Source organism: Nanorana parkeri, unplaced genomic scaffold, assembly GCF_000935625.1.
Source record: "Nanorana parkeri isolate BGI_ZX_2015 unplaced genomic scaffold, ASM93562v1 scaffold442, whole genome shotgun sequence".
Taxonomy (NCBI): domain Eukaryota; kingdom Metazoa; phylum Chordata; class Amphibia; order Anura; family Dicroglossidae; genus Nanorana; species Nanorana parkeri.
In genome coordinates this window covers 1,134,539-1,155,474 of record NW_017306710.1, presented here as the reverse complement: position 1 = coordinate 1,155,474, position 20,936 = coordinate 1,134,539, and the positions used below count along the sequence as shown (strand labels likewise).

Here is a 20,936-nt window from a genome sequence, read left to right as displayed (position 1 = left end):
ACAGGGGGAGGGGGGGGGGGGGGACTTGTAAACATGAAGGTACAGCAAGTGAGTTATTTGCAAGTTTACCAGGTGAAAATAAAGGGAAACAAAGCTTGAAAAGGAAAACTAATGCAGCTACCACATCTAAGGACTAATAAGTTCTAATATATTACATTTTGGGGGGTTAAGATATTCTTTAATCTGATGAAAACCAATTCAGGGGGAGTCCACTGTCCACTAATGGTGCCACCTCAACTAAGTTTTGCTTATGATAATAGATAGTTTAAAGGAGAACTATGGGGTTAGGGCTTTTCCCCATAGTTCTCCGAAGGGTAACAGGAGCACACAAACTAGCGTCCTCCCGTCACCCTAAGCTCAGTATACCGCGAGCTACAGCTCGCGGTATACTGAGACGGCACAGCTGAAACGGATCCCTACAATTATGTCTGGATCCGCCCAGCTGCGTGAGTGACAGCTGGCTATGCCTATCTAGAAGCAGATACCCAGCTGTACCCGCCCCCTCCCCTGTCCGTTGCGCCAGTCAGAGCTGGAGGATCGGAGCGGGGAGGGGGGAATCCAGCCCCTCCCCCTGTCACGGCTCTGTGACAGGATCGAGAAGTGAGCGAACGCCGGTATGTGTTCGCTCACTTCCCGATCTCAGGGATCCCAACCTGAAAGAAGCAATTTCAGGGAGGTGTCCCTCTCATTTCAGGGAGGTGCCCTTTCCAACCCCCCATCCGCAGACGGGGGTTTGGGGGGCGCTGGGCGAGAGCACCCCCCGGAAATGATAGCAGATAGCACAGGAAGCAATAGCAGGGCTTTTTTTAATTTATTTTTTAGTATTCTTCCAGTTGCAGTCGTCAGAGTAATCGGGCCGCGGCTCCCGATGTCAGAAAAGAAAAAAAATGATCACAGGGAAAGGTTTAATCTGCTCGATTGAGCAGATTAAACCTTTCTGGGAGGAAGAGTTTCTCCTATATATAATAGCGGGAGACTCCCAGAGCGTCCGGGAGAGTTGGGATGTCTGCGATCTACTGAGCCGACCTGTGACAGTTTCATTGTCACAGGTCGGCTAGAACTATGAGGATGAGTGAAAAGCACTCACCTCATAGTTCTCCTGTAATGGTTAGAAGTAATTGTGAGACATCAGATGTGACAACAATCACAGTATCATCATGTCACATGGGACAGTTTTAGTAAACAGTAAATCTAAGCCATAAGAAAACTAAATCAGTGATTTGCTGGTGTAATCCTGGAACACTGCAACTGTCCTAAAACAGCCAATGCAGTGCATCCTAATTCATGTTTTATATAGTATTCCATCAATTTGACTTAATCTGTGTATTATACACATGTACCATTTGAACAATACTACCAATCAAGCCCTCATGGTACCTCTAGACAGGACAGAAGGCTTTTCAAATAACTACATTTATTACAGTTATTCTCCCATCCATCATATAGACTAGATCTGTACAACAGGCCGTCAAAGGAAACAAAATTAGGTCAGCAGGCATGTCCTTGCAATGTGCGTAACCAGGGGTGTATCTGCCGCTAGGCAAACATGGCATTTGCCTTGGGCAGCACTTTCCAAGTGGGTGGCAAAAAACGTCACCCCCAAACCAGTGAGGCAGAGCCCCACCTGCCATTACCGGTATTGCAATCGATACCGATATCAGTGCTTACAGCGCCGATCCGCACATCTCTTCCTACTTCTTCATCTTCCCGCATCTGCCATGGGGAGTCCCCGCCGCCTGTACCAACATTGGGAAACCCCGCTGCCTGCACAGCCCTGATGAGACCCCACAGACCTGGTGAGACACCACACAGACCTGGGGAAATTCCACACAACCCTGCCCTGGGGAGACCCCACAGCCTTGGTGACACCGCACACAGCCCTGGGGAGATCCCACAGCCCTGGTGACACCGCACACAGCCCTGGTGAGACCGCACAGCCTTAGTGACACTGCACACAGCCCTGGTGAAACCCCACAGCCCCAGTGACACCCCACACAGCCCTAGTGAGACCCCACAGCCTTGGTGACACCGCACACAGCCCCGGTGAGAACCCACAGCCTTGGTGGGATCCCACAGCCTTGATGACACTGCACACAGCCCTATTGACACTGCACACAGCCCTGGTTAGAACATACACAACCCTGGTGAGAGACTACACAGCCCTGGGGACATCACACACAGCCCTGTTGACTGGTGAGACCCAACACAGCCCTCCCAAGACCCTGCACAGCCCACCTGAGAATCCGCATAGCCCACATGAGACCACACACAGCCAATTAGAGCGCGCACAGCCCACCTGAGGGCTCACAAAGGCCACCTGAGATGCTGCACAACCACCTGAGACCTGAATGCCTATGAAAAATGGCAAATTATTAATATTCCCTAAATCATTTTTAAAAGAGGCAGTGGACTTGCCACTCAGACAAATATTGTTTTTTTTAAATCTATCAATGTTTAATCTGTCGATTTTTTTTAATCTACGATAACCTATGGCATCCAAATTATATTTTTGGAGTTGATTTGCTAAAGGCAAATAGTCGGTTCACTTTGCAAGGGAATTTGCAATTTACATGGGAAGTTTCCCCTTAACTTAGTGAATGAGGTAAAGCTCTGCTCACTTCCATCATCCAATCATGTGCAAGAAAAAATACTGTTTTGTTTTAGTTTCCTTGCATGTGATTTGGTATTGGTTGCAAAGCGAAATTTCACCACTCTCACTAAGCTAAAGGAAAATTCCCCATGCAATGTTAAAATTCCCGTGCATAGTAAATAGCCTATTTATTTGCCTTTTGTGCAAACAAAATTATTTACATCAACTAAAGTGATGACTGAATTAAACTGAGTGCCAAAGTCACCATGTAATAAAAAAGGAATTTGTGGTTGGGCGAGTTCAAATTCTGAGAGATTCATGTTTTGTAAAACATTACTTAACTGTTCTGTTCCTCCTCATTCTATAGCCACCCATCTCATTTTTTGCCCTTTCTTTTCTTGTAATTGTATTTTTGATGTGGTAACTTTTTTTTAATCTCATTTTGTTCTGCATTATCAGAAAATATGTCCACTAACTTCCCTTTTCTGTCAGTTATTCCTAATTGAGAATTGGATGGTAAGGCTGAAATAAAAAGAAGTTTCTCTTTCTGGAAAGCTGACTCTTTTGCCAGTAGCAATAGGAGTATTATGAAAAATGGAGCCTTTTTGAATCTCAGACCCACACTGGGTGTAAACCTTCTTTGGCCATAATAATTCCAATGATATACTTTAATTTCTTTGGAATATTCTTTGTCTCTAAGATATTTTGTTCCCTTATTCTGCATGATCACATCCTCCGGAGTATTTAAGGTGATATTAAATTTTGTATCCATTTTCTGGAAGGTTTCTGTCCCTTTAGATTGCTCTAAATCAGTGTATCTCTTTTGTATTTACATGCATGGCTCTTCCAGTAAGGATTTTCTTGTATCTGATAATCATCTCTATTTATTCCAAGTATCTGTCACTGACCATCATTATCTCATTGTCATAGCCAATTGTTTGCAAGGATCTATTCACCTCAATCAAGGAATCATCCATGGTTACATTTTCAATGTGATATATTATGTTTAAATAAAAATGTTATTTATTTTTACTAAAATAGAGGTGCACATGCAACTAAAATGCACTGTAATGTAGTGTGTAGTAGGAATGTAATGGTTCAGATATGTCATACAGGGGTCAGACTATAATGGAGGGCGGAATAGGGGAAAATGAGGGGATGGAAATCAAACTGGATAAGGAGATTCCCTTGTTGCAAACATTGGAGATGATAGTACAAATTGTACTACAATAAAAGATACAGCAATTACAAGTGAAAAATGTAAAAATGGCTTGAATTGTTTGTTCACCAATACCAGAGGTCTGCACAGTACAATGGGAGAATTGGAATCTTTGGTGCACGCAGAGAACTATTATATAATTGGTATTGCTGAATCTCGGCTTGGTTCTTCTCATGATTGGGCTGTTAATATTCCTGGCTATGCTCTCTTTCAGAGAGACCGGGTAAAACGAAAAGGTGGTGGTGTTTGAATCTATGTGAGAAGTGATCTAAAGTGATTGCAAAAGAGGACTTTAGTGATGGTGAGTGTGATGGTGCTGAGGCGTTATGGGTGGATACTGTATACTGGTATGCATAACGCAAAGGTAATCGTTGGAGTTTGTTACAGGCCCCCCAGTGTTAATGAAGAGATAGAGACTCAGCTCCTTAAACAAATAGAAATGGCTACAAGGGCGGGGACAGTATAGTATTAATGGGAGATTTTAACTATCCTGACATTGACTGGCATAATGGCACTGCTGGAACAGTAAAAGGGCAGACATTTATAAACTTATTACATGACAATTTTATGGTACAGTTTGTAGAAGCCACCACTAGAAATGATGCTCTGCTGGATCTGGTAATCTCAAACAATGCAGAGATTAGTAGAAAAATCATGTCTGAGCATGTTGGCTCCTTAAAAGATAACTCGGAGTTGGTAACTGGGGACAAAGAGAAGGAAAATCTATTAAATACTTTCTTCAGCTCTGTGCACACCAAGGAACAGGATGTAACTCAGGTCCATAATGGGGATAGCAGTGCCATAGCATCTACTGAACCACAAAGCAATTGTACAATTATACATTTTTTGTGAGAAAGGAGATAACAAATAGCTCCAAGAAAGATGAGACATAGAAATGGCAATTTTAACCATTGATTAGGCTGACTATTGATATAGTACAGAAACAGTTAGTCAAAATTAAGGTGAACAAAACACCTGGACTGGATGGCTTACACCCACGTGTCCTCAAATAATTGAGCTGTGTAATTTCAAAGCCATTGTATCTAATTTTTAGAAACTCTCTAATGACTGGCTTGGTACCGATGGATTGGCGCAAGGCCAATGTGGTGCCTATATTTAAAAAGAGATCAAAGTCTTTACCAAGTAATTACAGACCTGCAAGTTTAACTTCAATAGTTGGAAAGAAAGTTTGAAAAACTTGAAAGTTTGATGAAGGATCACATGCACTTGTTTTTGCTTGAAAATAATATCATAAGAGATAGTCAGCACGGATTCACAAAAGACAGAAATTGTCAAACAAACCTACTTTCTTTTTATGAGGAAGTGAGTAATACATTGGACAGAGGAATGGCTGTGGATATAGTATACTTGGACTTTGCAAAAGCGTTTGACACAGTTCCCCACAGGCGGCTAATGTTTAAGTTAAGGTCCGTAGGTATAAAGTATGCACACTGTAATTGGATAGAAAACTGGCTTAAAGACTGTATTCAGAGAGTGGTGATCAATGATTCGTACTCTGAATGGTCTGAGGTTGTTAGTGGTGTCCCCCAAGGTTCAGTGTTGGGCCCCTTACTGTTTAACATATTTCTAAATGACATAGAATTGGAGATTAAAAGTACTATTTCTGTGTTTGCAGATGACACCACATTATGTAGTTGGAATACAGTCCTTAAAGGATGTCTCCAACCTACAAGCAGATCTGAATGCACTGTGTGATTGTACATCTATTTGGGAAATTTGGTACCTCGGCTTATATTCGGGTCGGCTTATACTCGAGTATATACGGTAGTTTTAGCCAGCTCAGTTTATTGTTTAAAACAAATCTGGATGTATTCCTAAATGCACAGAATATTACTGGATATTGAGTTCTTATAGGTATATTAAGCATCAGATATTGTTGATCCAGGGAATATCCGATTACCTTATGGGATCAGGAAATCAATTTTTTACCCTGTTGGAGCAAATTGAACAATGCTTTATAGGGTTTTTTTTGCCTTCCTCTGAATCAACAGTGGGTAATTGTGGGCATAGTGTTCTGTTTAGGCTTTTCTTCTTTTTTCTTTTCTTTCATATCTCTATAGGTTGAACTCGATGGACTTGTGTCTTTTTTCAACCTGACTAACTATGTAACTACGGTATGTAACTGTAGATAGCAGTTGGTAATACAATCTGGTCTGCAATTTTGACAGATTGGTCCTGCTGGGCATTAATATATGAAGGAAAGCTACTGCTGTGGCTTTCATTCATGAATTAATATTGTGTGTAAAAAAAATAATTGTTTTTTATATATTTATATATTTTAGATAATTATTAGCACTTAGCCCTATTGAGTTTTAATGGACTCCCTAATCTTATTGTTCCCGTAATATTTTTTCTCTTATTTTTTTTTGTATGTACATTTTTAAACTTGCATTCCTGTTTTGTTATGCCAATATAATAAAGACTTCGTAACAACAATTGAAATGTTTTTACAAATGAGAAACATTTCAGAAACAAATTTGTATTGGGGACACATTTTGGCAAAACCTTACCTACCAGAAGCCCCTTGTACAGCCAGTATGGAGCATAATAAGGATTCAATTTAGATGTGGCCCAATGTAAATGTCACCCATGGGCCCTTTTAAGGTGGACACCACTGAAAGAGACTATAGTGTGGGTAGAGAACAGTTGTGCCATATTTTATTTTGACCAATCAAAGAACATAACTTTGAATTCCAAGCAGGCTAATGTTCTCAGGACACAAAGTCATTGACAACTAGAAAGTTCTGCACAGTGGGTGGTCAGACAAGGTAAGCATGAAAAACAAAACCAGAATGTGTGCTCTCTATGTATTGCCATGCTATGTATGTGTCCTTGACTGTCTGCCCCCATGTGCTCCAAGATGGAGACTCTCATAGTTTAGAGTTAGGACCGCACTATAAGAGGTGCCTTGGCGCGGCAGTGCGGCTTACACATCCTTTGCAGAAGACGTGTATCCAAACCTCTGTCATTGTCCTTAGTGGTGAGACAAGTTGTTTTACATGCTGGTTTGTGAGTGTGCCATGATGCCTTTCTACTGTTCTACTTGACTGTAATGTATCCCAAAGGGCTTGCGTAGATGGCCAAATGCAGCATACATTAACACGCATTCAGCTGGCATTTGATTTCTGTTTCTAAGCTGCTTCAACCATTGATTTAGATTGTGAGAAAAGCAGTTCTGTAATCAAAGCAGTTCTGTAAGCAGTATATAATCAAATGACCATGTACACACATCCTAAAATTGTTCTTTTTTTCCTATAAAAATAATTTTTTTTATTATAAAGCACAGTAAATTTTGTAAGCAGGGTTAAAGCAATTGGCAGCAATTGTAACATAAATGGGTACAAGTCCAATACTTTATCAAAATAGAAAAGAGGTCTGGCTATGTATGACTGACCTTATATTTGTTTTACTTTTAAGCTTTCTGCACACGATTATTTTTAAAACAAATCCCAAATATCAAACCTGTTATTTATTAGGCACCACCCACAGTGCGGATCAGCTGAAGCCAAGCATTCATTGCACGACTGATATTGTTCACATTTTGCAACTCTCACCCGTTTTATCTAGGTAAACAAATCATATTTTTAGTATGCTACAAATAAAACATATAAAGGAATGGCATTTTATTTATCCATAATCTACACATATACAACCTAACAATATATGATTGCATTACAAAAATATAAATTAATTGAAAACATTACTGCCATGTAAAACACATTGATAACTTACATGCTAAAGAACAAGCCATCCAATAATATAATACATACTAATCTAATATAATTTGCGACCAGTTTCAAAACATTCTGCAATCTTTATTACCATTAAAGGAGAACTATGAGGTGAGTTAAAATCACTCATCCTCATAGTTCGAGCTGATGTGTGACAATTACACTGTCACACATCGGCTCACTAGATCGGGAAGTGAATGTTATAGTTGATTTGGAAAAATTCTCCAATTCATCTCACTTTCTAGATAAGGTATATTGTCCTAGATTGGTCACTTCTCCTGCCTTCCCCAAACTCTCCACCCTTTTGTGAATAACCCTGTTAGTCTCAAAAGCTTAAGGCAGAATGCCGGGCATACATATTCTTAACCCTTGCAGTGGGACTACCCCAGCATTGCAAGGCTTAAAGTGGTATTAATGTCAAATGTTATATAAGCTACAGTACTTCAAATGGTGATTAAATCAATTACAATGGATGCTGCTTCTTGAGGTTTAAAAGTTTTAGCTTATCGCAGAATGAGCTGGTTTCCTGTGTACCGGCCATGACATCCTGTTTTTGGGTGACTCCTCTCCCTTGCAAAGTCCTGCAGAGACACCCTTGTGTGTGCTAGTAAGCTGTGTGCGTCTCTGCAAACACACAGGCACAGCAAGGCCACTGCTCTTTTCCTCCCTTCTCCAATGGATAGTTGCTGGAGACTGCGCTCTCCCTTGTGATCTTGAACTGGACAAGAAATTAAGGGAAGCAGAGCTGAAAAAGTTGGCGCTGTTTGGAAACATGATGACTGTAAGTGCTTGAGCAAAAATTTTAAGAAATGCTTTCCTGGGCAATGTATATTTGACCTGGATTCATTATTGACAAAAGCTTGAGCGTTTAATACTACTTTAAGTGCTTGTTTTTGTCTAGGTGCAAAAATAAAGTTATACTCATCAGATCCTTGGAGATGGCTGGCTGTTAGAACAGTCCATGGAGCCTCTCTCCCCGTGTGCTTCAGCAGTCTGCAGTCCCTGAGTCATCACTTGTTATACACAGTGTATAAGATGTGAAGACGCTGGAGGACATACCATCGCTACAGCGAAGGAGGAGACAGGCTGGAGGATGCACCTAGATGAAAACGAGCACTAAACACCTGCAGTGCGGGTTAGCTTGAATATTTATATTTTATATATGAAAAAACTGTAGCAAGTAGAAAATACCAACCTCATTCGTAGTAGCTACATACAGGTAATTATCATCAAGAGGATCCAGGCGCATTGTTTTGAACACTGCAGCTTCAGACTTAAACTCATGTAGAACTTGTGTCAGCTGACCTAGTTTTGCGCCCTCTTGTTGTTCTAACAAGGCTGGTTAGACCCCACAGAGCCCTGCTACCCTGGTGAGGCCCCCTCAAAGCTCTGGTGAGACCCCCCTCTGTATGTGCGTTATAATTAATCGAAATTTTAATAATTACTAGCCCTAATTCATTAACATAAATAGATTTACAATAACTGGATTTACTACTTGTAACAGGTTGGGAAAAACATAATACAGTGTATGGGGCACAAACGTATCCACCAACGCTGATCAATTTCTGTTAAAGTAATATTAAAGTCAAATGTTATTTCGCTATTTTAAATGCTGATGAAATCACGTACAATGGACGCTGCTCCTTGATGTTAAAAGTTTTAGTTTCCTGTGGAATCAGCTGGTTCCCTGAGCACTGGCCCTGAAATCCTGCTTTAGGGTGGCTCCTTTCCCTTGCAGGGTCTTATGGAGCCACCCTGTGTGTGCTAATATGCTGTGTGTGTCGCCACAAACACACAGGGGTCTATCCACTAAGCTGCCGACGGCAGCCGAGTGAATAACTGACCCGAAGTGAAGTGAAGCTGTTCGGCTATTCACTTCAGGGTTGTATGGCTGATTCAGCCGTATATGGGCTGAAATCAGCCGTACATCGCGTGGCTTCGGGTCGGCCGAACATGCTGAGCAGAAGTGCAGAAGGAGTTTGACTCCAGCCTCCGTCAGGCTACTCGCTGCTGTTCAGCCTATTCTCATAGATGCCGAACAGCAGTGAGCTCGGCTGTTCTGCTCGGTCCCTCTACCGAGCAGAATAGAAAAACAGTTTAAAAAGTAGAAAGACATAATAGAAAACGATTGTGCGGAGCTAGCAGTAACAGCTAGCTCCGCCCAACTGTTATCTATTGGCCGGCGGTTCTGCTGCCGTAAAAAAAAACAAAAAACACCATAGGAATGCATAGCTAGATTCCTATTGGCTATTTCACTTTGCAATAGCCAATAACACCTGATGGAGAACTGCAGGTCCCCCTCTGCTGATTGACAGCAGCAGTGGGCGGTGCAATAGCTGGTTTGCTATTGGCTATTGCAAAGTGAAATAGCCAATAGGAATCGATCGAGCAGAGTGAACCTTTCTGGGAAAAAGTGTTTCTCTCCTGGGCGGCTGGGAGCCGTATTAGACTCCCAGAGCGTCCGAGAGAGTAATGATAGATGGCGTTCCTGGTTACCAGGTAACCAGGAACACCATCTGTCATTACACACCGAGAACACGGAGAGGCCGCTGTGATATCATAGCGGCCCGGACGGGTTGTCAGTGTGTAATGACAGCGTCCCTGGTTACCTGGTAACCAGGGACGCTGATCTCTCTGCAAGTGGTCAGAAGCAGGCTGTCGGCTGGCCAATGGCCGGCCACTGGGCCAGCTACGGCTTTCACCTCGGCTCAGCCGCTCGGCATACTTCGGGATCTGTACGGGCTATAGTGAATATCCTGTACAGCAGGGGGTCCTGAGGCCGAAGCTAGCCGAAGGATCAGACGAAGCTATGGCTAGATCCTTCGGCAGCTTAGTGAATAGACCCCACAGGCATAGTAAGGCAAGCCTCTCCTCTGCGCCTTGTTCCCCACTCCTCCTTCCTTTTTCCCTAGTAGATGGACACTGCTGTAGACTGCTCCCTTGTGATCTAGTACTGGACAGGAAGTCCAGGGAATCTGAGCTGAGAGAGTTTGAGCTAGCTATTTGGAAACATGATGACTGTAAGTGCTTGGGCACAAATGTAAAGACATACTTTGGCAATGTATATTGGTTTGATCTGAATTAATCTTTAATTTTTAACCTAAAGCCATTTTTTAAATTTTGGATGGAGTGAGGAAAGGTTAGAACATTTGTCAGGTTTTTACTACTATTTGTGTTCCCACTGGGGAATTTTACCCTCTTCCATTTCCCCAGATTCCCCAGGGAAAGTGGAGTTACCCTTTAAACTGGACATATACGGGCTGAACAAGAGAAAAACACACGAATCCCCAATCAATGCTAAACAGCGTGGCTGGAGGAATCTCCCCGTAGAGCTATTGCATTCTGACAGCCAGCTGCCAGAATACCTGGACAGAAACTGCAGCTGATTGGCTAAAGTCACTGTTCATCTGACAAATTTCTCTCCAGCTCCTAAAGGACCAACCACAGTTAGAATTCACAGGAATCCCAGAGAAGACAATTAGGCACCAGGACAAACAAAGACAGGGACCCCCCCTTCTCCACCCTCCCACAGGCATACAGATGCAATAGAAGCAATCGAAACCGGAAAGAGGTTTTAATACTTTCTATTAAAAACGAATAAAATAATGTCTTTAGACATATAATAATGTTATATTTATAGTAATTGTGAACTTCATAATTCACCTTCAGCAACCGTCCATTTCCAGTTCCAAGAAACAGAACCAATGTTGTATTTACTTCCAACACATATACTGCAGTCAAATCTCCATGGCTTATTGTTGGTTTAGAATTTACTGGCAAAGGATTAGGAAAGGTTTTCTAAAGACAACAAGATACAGAAAAAATAAATCAGAGGGGTGCAACATATAAACACCAAAAGTAAATGCAGGACGTGATTTTTAAGTCAGCCTATATATGGACAGTAACTTATGCAGATGATACAGTATATGATATTAAAGACACAAAACTGCTAAAACAAGCAAAACAAAACAAGCTGTTTCATTTCATTTCATAATGCAAACAAATGTCGGTACATTGCTTTAGTAATGGGGAGCTGCTGATACCTTCGACACAGGCACGACAGGTGCTTTCACATACAGATGGTAGACAGGAGCGTCAATTCTTTGAAATATTATAAGATACTGCTCACACCAAAGTGATATGTCACATTTTTCCAGAAGCACAACAACACTCGACAATAGGATTCCGTTTTGATTCTATGGGGCCTCTTCAAAACTGAGCAATGTGATGTCACTTGTCACACTAAAGAAGTATAGGAGGTTCTTTGAGGCAGGATTGTGCGTTTTTAACCCATAGATTCTGACAATTTCAGGACCATAGGACATACATATAAGTCCTGATCTTGAATTGGTTATACCAAGATCATAGCTGCTGCTGCAGAGCAGGCAGAGGGCTTTAGAGCTGAAGAGCCGCCTGATCACTTGTACCGGCCTGTATGTTAACTCTAAAATGATGAGCCATAAAAGCTTTTATGGAAAATTTTGAGTACCATTGTATAGGCATGCACAATGTTAAGTTTTGAAATGTTTGGTGTCCTTTTACTTGAGGTTACCCCATCTTTTATATTTTCTAAAAAAAAAAATGGGTATTGTATTGTGTTTGTGTGCACTAAAATCTATTTATGTATTTTTGTTCCTAAAAATATCAATTTGATAAACATTGGCACAAACTTTTGCCCATCTGTGAATTGGATAACAAAATGCTATCAAGACAATTGACGTTAGGGGCATTTAAAATGCATTTAATGATATTTCACTAATTCATAACTTCTTTAATGTTGACCTGAACTCAAAAAGTGAAGATTTGCTATCTTGTAGGGAACATCAAGGAATTATCCCTAAGCGGTACCCAGAAGAATTTAGTTTTTGCCTTAAATTTACTTGCAAAAGACTTCCTGGCATGTACCTGTACCTAGGCACTCCTAAATCTACATCCACATAGCTGTAGATCTGCAAGGTGTGTTACTGCATGGCTGCCTGTGATTGGTACTCTCATGAGATATGGAGTGACATTTTGTGATTTCTCTACTGTACTTATAACTGTTTCATTGTTGGAGAAGAATCTGTGCCTCCGGACCTGCAGTTCAAGTATCTCCCTGCTTCGGGTTCATTTTGTGCTTCTGTGGATTTGTGATTTTTGAATCTCCCCATCTGCTTCTTTATCATTACCTCATCAGTCATCAGATCACCAGTCACTAGAAGACAGCTCTAATACGAGGAAGTAAATCCATGGTACTCTACTAAGATGGGCACCTTTGCCTAGAGACAGTGCAAAACAGTGCATTGTAGGCCAGTAATGGAGAAAACATTAGCTTTAGAGAGACCACATGTAATACTGGTGACTAGTCCTTTTTCCTCTGCGTGCTCTTTTTTTGGCACAGATTACAGTTCCTCTTTCAACTGTCTTTCTATATCTGCATAAAGTTCCTCTTTGAAAACCAGCAATATGGCAAACATTGACAGCAGACTACTTGGCAGCAATGGAACAACAGCAGCAAAACGTATTAACCACCTTCCTGTCCAGGCCATTTCTAAGTTTTCAGTGCTCTCATACTTTGACTGACAAATGCTTGGTCATGCAACACTGGATCCAAATTAATTTTAGATCATTTTTTTTAGAGAGATGAGGCTTTTATTTTGGGGTATTTAAAATGCACTGGGGTTTTGTTTTTGGTTTTTACTATATAAAGTACAAAAGACCCCCCAGAAAATTGAAAAAAACTTTTTGTTATAAAACAGCAAATACAAATGCCAGGACAGTACAGAAAAACCCCGCAAGATCCCTTTTTTTGGAAAGTATACTTTACAAGGTTATCTAATCTTTTGGAAATTAAAAAACGTGACACTTCTGAGGGGATTAAAACATAGAGCTTGGTAATGGTGCAGTAGATACATTAAAGCTGAACCTCAGGTATGCAGTATTTTGCATACTCACATTGGTCCAGCTTATACCAATGTACAGCTGTAAGTATATTTATATCATATCATTGAGAGTATGCCTAGAATTTGTATCAATGAATTCAAGACATTGGGGTCTATTCACAAAGCTGCCGTTGAACAGTGTTCGGCTCACTTCACTTCTGATCGGTCATTCACTCGGCTGCCCTCGGCAGCTTTGTGAATAGACCCCATTGTCTGATTGCACATGGTGCAATGTACCCTTGTCCAATCAGAGAACTCCTTATTCATTGATAAAAATACAAGGCATTGTCTGAAGACCACAGCCAGTACTGTGGTAACTCTGGCCACTGTCCATTGTTTTTTTTTTTTAGCAGGTAAGGGGTCTATTCACTAAGCTGCCGTAGGCAGCCGAGTGACTAACCGACCCGAAGCGGACGTTAGCCGAACGCTGTTCGGCTATTCACTTCAGGCTTGTACGGCTGATTCCAACTGAAATCAGCTGCACATCGGGTGGCTTCGGGTGGGTATATCTTTTTTTTAAAGACTATGCATACAAAACACAGCAATGAAGAAGCAACCAGGCAAAAGCTGTAGACAATATTTGTATTTAGAGGCTAACACCTGAAAGAGCAAAAACTAACACAAAAATGGTCTCCAAAAGAGTGGATCAAACAAGAGTTTGTGGGACCAGTTTGACAGGATGGTGGAAAAAGGGCATACGGCAAAAGGGCATATGTAGGGGTGAGGAGACAAAGGGGAGGAAAGTAGTGAGCTTATGTGCAGATTCTGGGTCTTCCGTTGTTTTAAAACCTCCTCCTGCCCTGGGATCACTACCGTATCTCCATTTTGTAAAACAGACGGACAGCAATTTGTTTAAGTGTATCTTCAAAATAAAAATTATGCTTTATTTCCTAGCTTGGAAAAAGGTGTTAAAACCTAGTGTAACATAACAGCAAATATAGAAACTAACATACTGTATTTGCTGGCGTATAAGACTACTTTTTATACTTAAAAACATCTTCCGAAATTTAAATCCTTTCCTAAGTTTTCCAAACTATCAAAAGGTTTTGGCTAAACTAAAGCTGAACATTGATTTTTAGAAGAATAAATAATCAGTGGTATTCCCCATATTCTCTCATTTCCTTTATTTAGTAGATCACAGAATGTTTTCTTTGCCCTCACTAGCTTATCTTACATTACATTGTGTGGCAAATGTATTCTGTAGTATTGGGCATTGCACACAGCATGAATAATATGTACAAAAAAATTGTGGGTTTCTAGTGTTATTACACATGTTAATGCTTATATTTATCATCTTGTCTTGAATTGTATTGTAATTGTCATGTATTCCTTATATTGTAAAGCGCTGTGCAAACTGTTGGCGCTATATAAATCCTGTATAATAATAATAATAATATTTGCTGTTATGTAACACTTGATTTTAAAACCTAATTCCAAGCTTTGTCTGCTGTGTGATAAAGCATAATTTTTTTTATTTTTTTTTACTCGTAGTGTTACATACAGTTTTCTGCAGATCTTTGAGAGCAGGGCAGCCATCAGGGGGGTACGGCCGATACTCATGTGAGGGGCCCGGGCAGCCTGGGGGGCCCGCCCGGGACCCTTACATGAGTATCGGCCAACGGTGAAGAGCGAGGAGGCGGACGGGCCCCTGCAGCGGCGGCAGAGGCCTGGCCCTAGCAGCGCAGGGCCCCAGCATTGCCGCTCCAGCGGCTTTGAGACAAGCTGGGGCCCCATCAGCGACGCTGCTCGTGACGTCACTTCCGGCCAGTCCGGCGGCAGAGGAGGCCTGGTGTGCAGGTAAGAGGAGCTAGGAAGGAGGGAGGGGGATGCAGCCCTGACCAGCCTACCTTAGAACCCCTTCAGAGCCCACTATAGACAGTCTCAGATGGGCTGTGCAGCATCTATGGTGGGCTCTGCAGGGTCACTCTCAGGTGAGTCCAGCGCGTCGGTAAGCCCTGCGTCCAGCGGGTCAATAAGCCCTGCACCCAGTGCATCACTAAGCCCTGCGTCCAGCGGGTCACTAAGCCCTGCGTCCAGCGGGTCACTAAGCCCTGCGTCCAGTGGGTCACTAAGCCCTGCATCCAGCGGGACGCTAATCCCTGCGTCCATCGGGTCGCTAATCCCTGCGTCCATCGGGTCGCTAATCCCTGCGTCCACCGGGTCGCTAATCCCAGAGTCCATCGGGTCGCTAAGCTCTGAGCCAAATTCATATACTCTTCTGCATTGGTGTATAAATTTATTGCTGGGATTTGTAGTCCCCCTACTGCCGGTGCCCTTTTAGAGTGCATTAGAGTGTAAGCTCCTCTGTACAGAGATTGATGTGACTGTCTCGGGGTTTTCTTACAGCACTGCGGTATATGCCAGAGCTATATAAATGTATAATAACAGTGTGACCGGCTCAGTGTGGTGGCGGTGCGGTGGGGGGGGAGCCCGGCCTAAAGCTGTGTAAGGGGCCCCCAAATTTCTGATGGCTGCCCTGTTTGAGAGTATTTCTAATGTGCTCATAAGGTCATTTTGCTTGTTAAGACCATTTTATCATAACACTGTAGAGATTTAGCAAATAAATAATACAGACCAGAGAAAGCATATGCATTAAAAATAAAAATAGACTGTTTGGAAAATATGTAAGCAAATTTAGAGATTAATGGTGATAAATATGGCCATGAAAAATTGAGATAATTGAGACAACTAGGGGATACCTAATCAACATTTATACATGTATGCAGATATGTAGCTACAAACGTAGGTACCGTGTTTCCCCGAAAATAAGACAGTGTCTTATTTTATTTTTTGCACAAAATAAGACACTAGGTCTTATTTTCGGGGTAGGTCTTATATGACAGAAATCCCCGAAGATAGTGCTAGGTCTTATTTTCGGGGTAGGTCTTATATGACAGAAATCCCCGAAGATAGTGCTAGGTCTTATTTTCGGGGTAGGTCTTATATGACAGAAATCCCCGAAGATAGTGCTAGGTCTTATTTTCGGGGTAGGTCTTATATGACAGAAATCCCCGAAGATAGTGCTAGGTCTTATTTTCGGGGTAGGTCTTATATGACAGAAATCCCCGAAGATAGTGCTAGGTCTTATTTTCGGGGTAGGTCTTATATGACAGAAATCCCCGAAGATAGTGCTAGGTCTTATTTTCGGGGTAGGTCTTACTTTCGGGGAAACACGGTAATAAAGGTCAGAAATAAGGACAAGCTATGGATTTGGGTCTAACATGAGTTCGACCTAAAGTCAAGTAGTTCACAGTTTAGAAATATGGTGAACTAATGTGACCCTTTATCACTATTGCAACCAATTGCCAATCATTTATTTCCAGGCCTTTAAACTGTGTTCAGGTGGCTTCAAATGTCCGATAGGTTTTCTTATGTGCCGGCCACCTCCCTATACAAGTCAGGGTTACCAGCAGCCATTTTTCAGTGTTTGTGAGGTCTGCCTACCTACTCCGAGTGTTTGCAGGGAGACATAGATGCTGCTATACTATACAGTGCTGAATAGTGCTATATGCGTCACTATAAACAGTGCTACACACAATTTGCAGAGAAAAACAGTTTCTGCTATACTATATATTGTTAACAGTGCTATATTATGCTACCTTTCAGTGCATGTACCCCCCCATGTTCACTGTGCTGTATTGTGCTATGTAATCCTCTAAACCTCCCCACTGGGGCCTTGGCAATCTGTTTCACTGCATGTCCTCCTATGTCCCCTCTAACCCCCACTGCTCTCCCCCACCTGCATGAGCAGAGACAGAAGGGATCAGAGGGCACAGAGAGCAGTGCTGAACGACGTTTTTCGACTCGGTCAGCCGAACATGCTCTGCAGTGCAGTAAGAGTTTGACTCATCCGATCCAACATCTGGATCGGCTGAGCCGCAGCTCCAGCAGCTCACTTGCTGCCGTTCGCCCCTATTCTCATAGAGGCCAAATGGTTGAGAGAGAAAAACGTAAACAAATGAAATTTTTTTTTAAAAAACTATTTAAATAAATATTTAAAAAATTTTAAAAAGTTAAGAAAATAATAAAAAAATGAAAGAAAAGAAAAAAACAACAATGTGGGGTCCCCCTTCCAAACCATACCAGACCCTTAAGGTTTGGTAGGAAAGTTAGGAGGGATTCCATTTAAAAAAAAGAAAAGAAAAAAAAGCGTGGGGTTCCCCACAAAAATCATACCAGGCCCTTTAGATCTGGTAGAATTCCATGCCACATGCCCTCGGCACTGGGAGGGTGCTTTTCCAGGGTCGCCCCTAGAAAAGCACCCTGTCCCTGTGCCGATGGGGACAAGGGCCTCCTCCCCACAAGTCCTGGAGCGTTGGTTGTGGGGGTGTGGGCAGGGGGGCTTATTCAAATCAGGGTATACATTTAATAAAGGGCCACCCAGATGAGCCCCCTCCCCCTTGTGAATGAGTAAGGGGTACTTATACCCCTACCCATTCACTACAGGGTTAAAGTAAAATATTAAAAAAGACGCCACACTTTCGAAAAAATCCTTTAATTGAAAAAAACCCACAAAAGTCATGTTTTTGACAAGTCTTTTATTTAACCCCTTCGTGACTGACGACGTACAGTGTACGTCGCCAGCATCGGGGCTGTTTAAACAGACTCCCGGTGACTTTTGCCGCCGGGACTCTGTTTAAACTTGTAGAGCCGACTGTCGGCTTTACAACAGAAGCGATCCTGGCGACTTACCTGTCGCCAGATCGCTTCTGCGTCCCGAAGAAGGGGCCGCCCCCCCCGCCGGACACCCCCGCCGTGCTTCCCGGGCTCCGTTGCCCCTCCTACGGGCCCGGGACCGGCGATCTTTGTGTCCGCGGGGAGCTGGGGAGGAGGTCGACGAACTTCCGTTCATCGATCCCCTCCCCGTTCTATGGGACCGGGAGCGATGCAGATTGCATCACTTCCGGTCCCTGGGCTGTCAGTTCTGGGCTCCTGCAGCCCAGCTATAAGCTATTGAAGTGCGATCTGCACTTCAATAGCTTATTTCCAGTGTAAAGGTGACACTGAGGGTCTTTTGGACCCCCAGCATCACCTTAAAGAGGACCTGTCACCACCATCTGCTATTACATGGGGGGGCTTGCAAGCCCCCCCATGTGATAGCAGTCAAAGTAAAGTAAAAAAAAAAAAAAAAACAGTTTTTAAAATTAAAATGAAATAAAATAAATCTAATAATAATTAAAAAAAAATATAAAAGTCCCCCGCCCCCGCGAGCACGCGCGTCGCCACGTAAACACGCGTCGGGTGCGCCTACGCATGAAAACGACGAACGCGCTACACATGTTGGGTATCGCCGCGCACGCTGGAGTGAGAGCAATAATCCTAGGGCCAGTATTTTGGGGTATTTCTAAATTGATGACCTGTGGGGGCTTTTAAAGTGTCTTTTATTGACTTTTTGGGGTACTGCAGTTTTTCGCCGTTTCACGGTCGCACGCAATCTGTAAACTGGGCATGTTGGGTATCGTTTTACTCGTTGTAACCTCATCTTTTATATTTCATTTAAAATATGGGTAATTTGTTGTGTTTTGGGGCATTTAATTAAATTTATCACTAAATTTTGGGGTTTAATAAGGAGTTGCGCTAATATTGCGCAACATAAAAATTTTCAACTACCACCATTTTATTCTATAGGGTCTTGGCATTCAGAAAATATATAATGTTGGGGGGTTTTACGTCATTTTCAGGCCTAAAATGTGGAATATAACATGGGTGCAAAAATTGAAAAAAGGGCCTCAGTCATGAAGGGGTTAAAAAACAAAAATGGATCCACCAACGTAATACTAAGGTCAATCACGACGTCCAGCGTTGTCCACAACGACTTGACGAAATAAAAATAAACACAAAAGAAAAAAAAGAAATAGAAATAATAAAGAAGAAGAAAAAACAAAGCCCACTGACCCGTCTGCTCGCGACGAACTCCCGCAGCAGAATGGCATTCTGACAGATGCCGCAAAAATATAAACAATGGGGCGGAGCTAGCGGTGACATCACTGCTAGCTCCGTCCAACTGTTTACATGTAATGACATCCCAGTGTCCTTGAGAACCATGGGCTGTCATTGAAGGACAACAACTGGGCGGAGCCAGCCATGACATTATGGCTGGCTCCGCCCAGGTGATATATTTCGCAGGGAGAACGGTCGGCTTCGTGCTACAGATCACTTCCTGTTCATTCATGACTGGGGACACAGTAAACATTCACTATGAATGGGTAGGATGAGCCCTGCACATATCACATCCTGTCCATTCATACATGGGGAGATAGTAAACATACTATGCCTACTCAGTATGCCTCCAAAGCCCCCTGATGGTAATGTACAAAAAGAAAAAAAATAATGATAGAGAATTCATAAAAAAAAAAGTTTAAAAAAAACAAAGCACCCCAACACACACACACACATAACAAACACATGCAACAGTGTGCAGTAGGGATGTTCAGATACCAAGCACCGTACTTGGTACAAGTACAGATACTTTTCCAGCTCCAAGACTAGACTAGAGGAAAACTCAAAAGTTAGGAGGCAGCTGTCATTTTTTAAGGAGCATACAGAGCTTGTCCATCCCTGTTTTAATGTATGATTTATTTTTTTATAAATATATATTAGTGATGCAACGATACCATTTTTCCAAGTACAAGTACTGATACATTTTTGTTTATTGTCATGTGACCGTTTTTCTAAAACAATACAGACTAATGATTTCAGGACAGTGGTGGAGCGCCAGAGCCAGGTCCCAGCTGCAACCCTGGGAGTCCCCATTAAAATGGCAAGTATCGGCACTGGTATCTGAACATCCCTAGTGTGCACTATAATGCGGTATGCGTTTGATTTTTTTTCATTGTTTTAATTTTTAAAATAACATTAATTCAACTGTGTGGCAGTGCATGGGAAAGTGGTGCAACACATTGCCATGCTTTGTAATACAATGCATTGCGATTAAATGCATGCCTACTTTATTTTATTGCAACACACACTAAGGCAGTGCACAAGCAGCACTGCAGATCAGACAATAGCACAACACATAAGTCTGAGGCTAACCTTTTAGCATAAGTTGCCTATATACAGTTTTGCATTCCTTCATTTTTTACCATTTTGCAAAAAGGCGCAATTTAAAATTCACAAATATTTGTCATTTATTAACGCAATACAGTTTTATCTTTTACATTTAGTAGGAATCTTAGAAATTATCTTTTGTTGTGTGTGTTCTCTGATCATATGTATATTTGTATTGAAAATATTCGTTTGATGTCAGTGCACAGCTCCCCATGCCCTTTGTTTGCAAATTCCTTATTTGCCTTGAAAATGGCCAAAAATGATTTTGAAACCCAGGCTAATTTGCTAATTCGCTAGTCAGAAACTGAATTAGATGGAAATATTAATACAGCTGCAAAAGCAGTTAATAATGTCATGTTTACTAGTTCCTCACTATAGTCTATATTAAAAGTGCATCTAAACCCCCC

At 42.0% G+C, this 20,936-nt stretch overlaps 1 protein-coding gene across 1 annotated transcript in view; it reads right to left on the bottom strand.

Moving 5' to 3' along the window:
• LOC108790058 (plexin-C1-like) overlaps positions 1-20,936 on the bottom strand; it is an 80,606-nt gene that overhangs the window by 54,459 nt on the left and 5,211 nt on the right. Inside the window, exons 2-4 of the mRNA XM_018560235.1 lie at positions 11,225-11,359; positions 8,757-8,879; positions 7,293-7,393 (exon numbers count right to left, since the gene is read on the bottom strand). Of these exons, the coding sequence (XP_018415737.1) occupies positions 7,293-7,393; positions 8,757-8,879; positions 11,225-11,359 (359 nt within the window). The remainder of the gene's footprint in view (positions 1-7,292; positions 7,394-8,756; positions 8,880-11,224; positions 11,360-20,936) is intronic.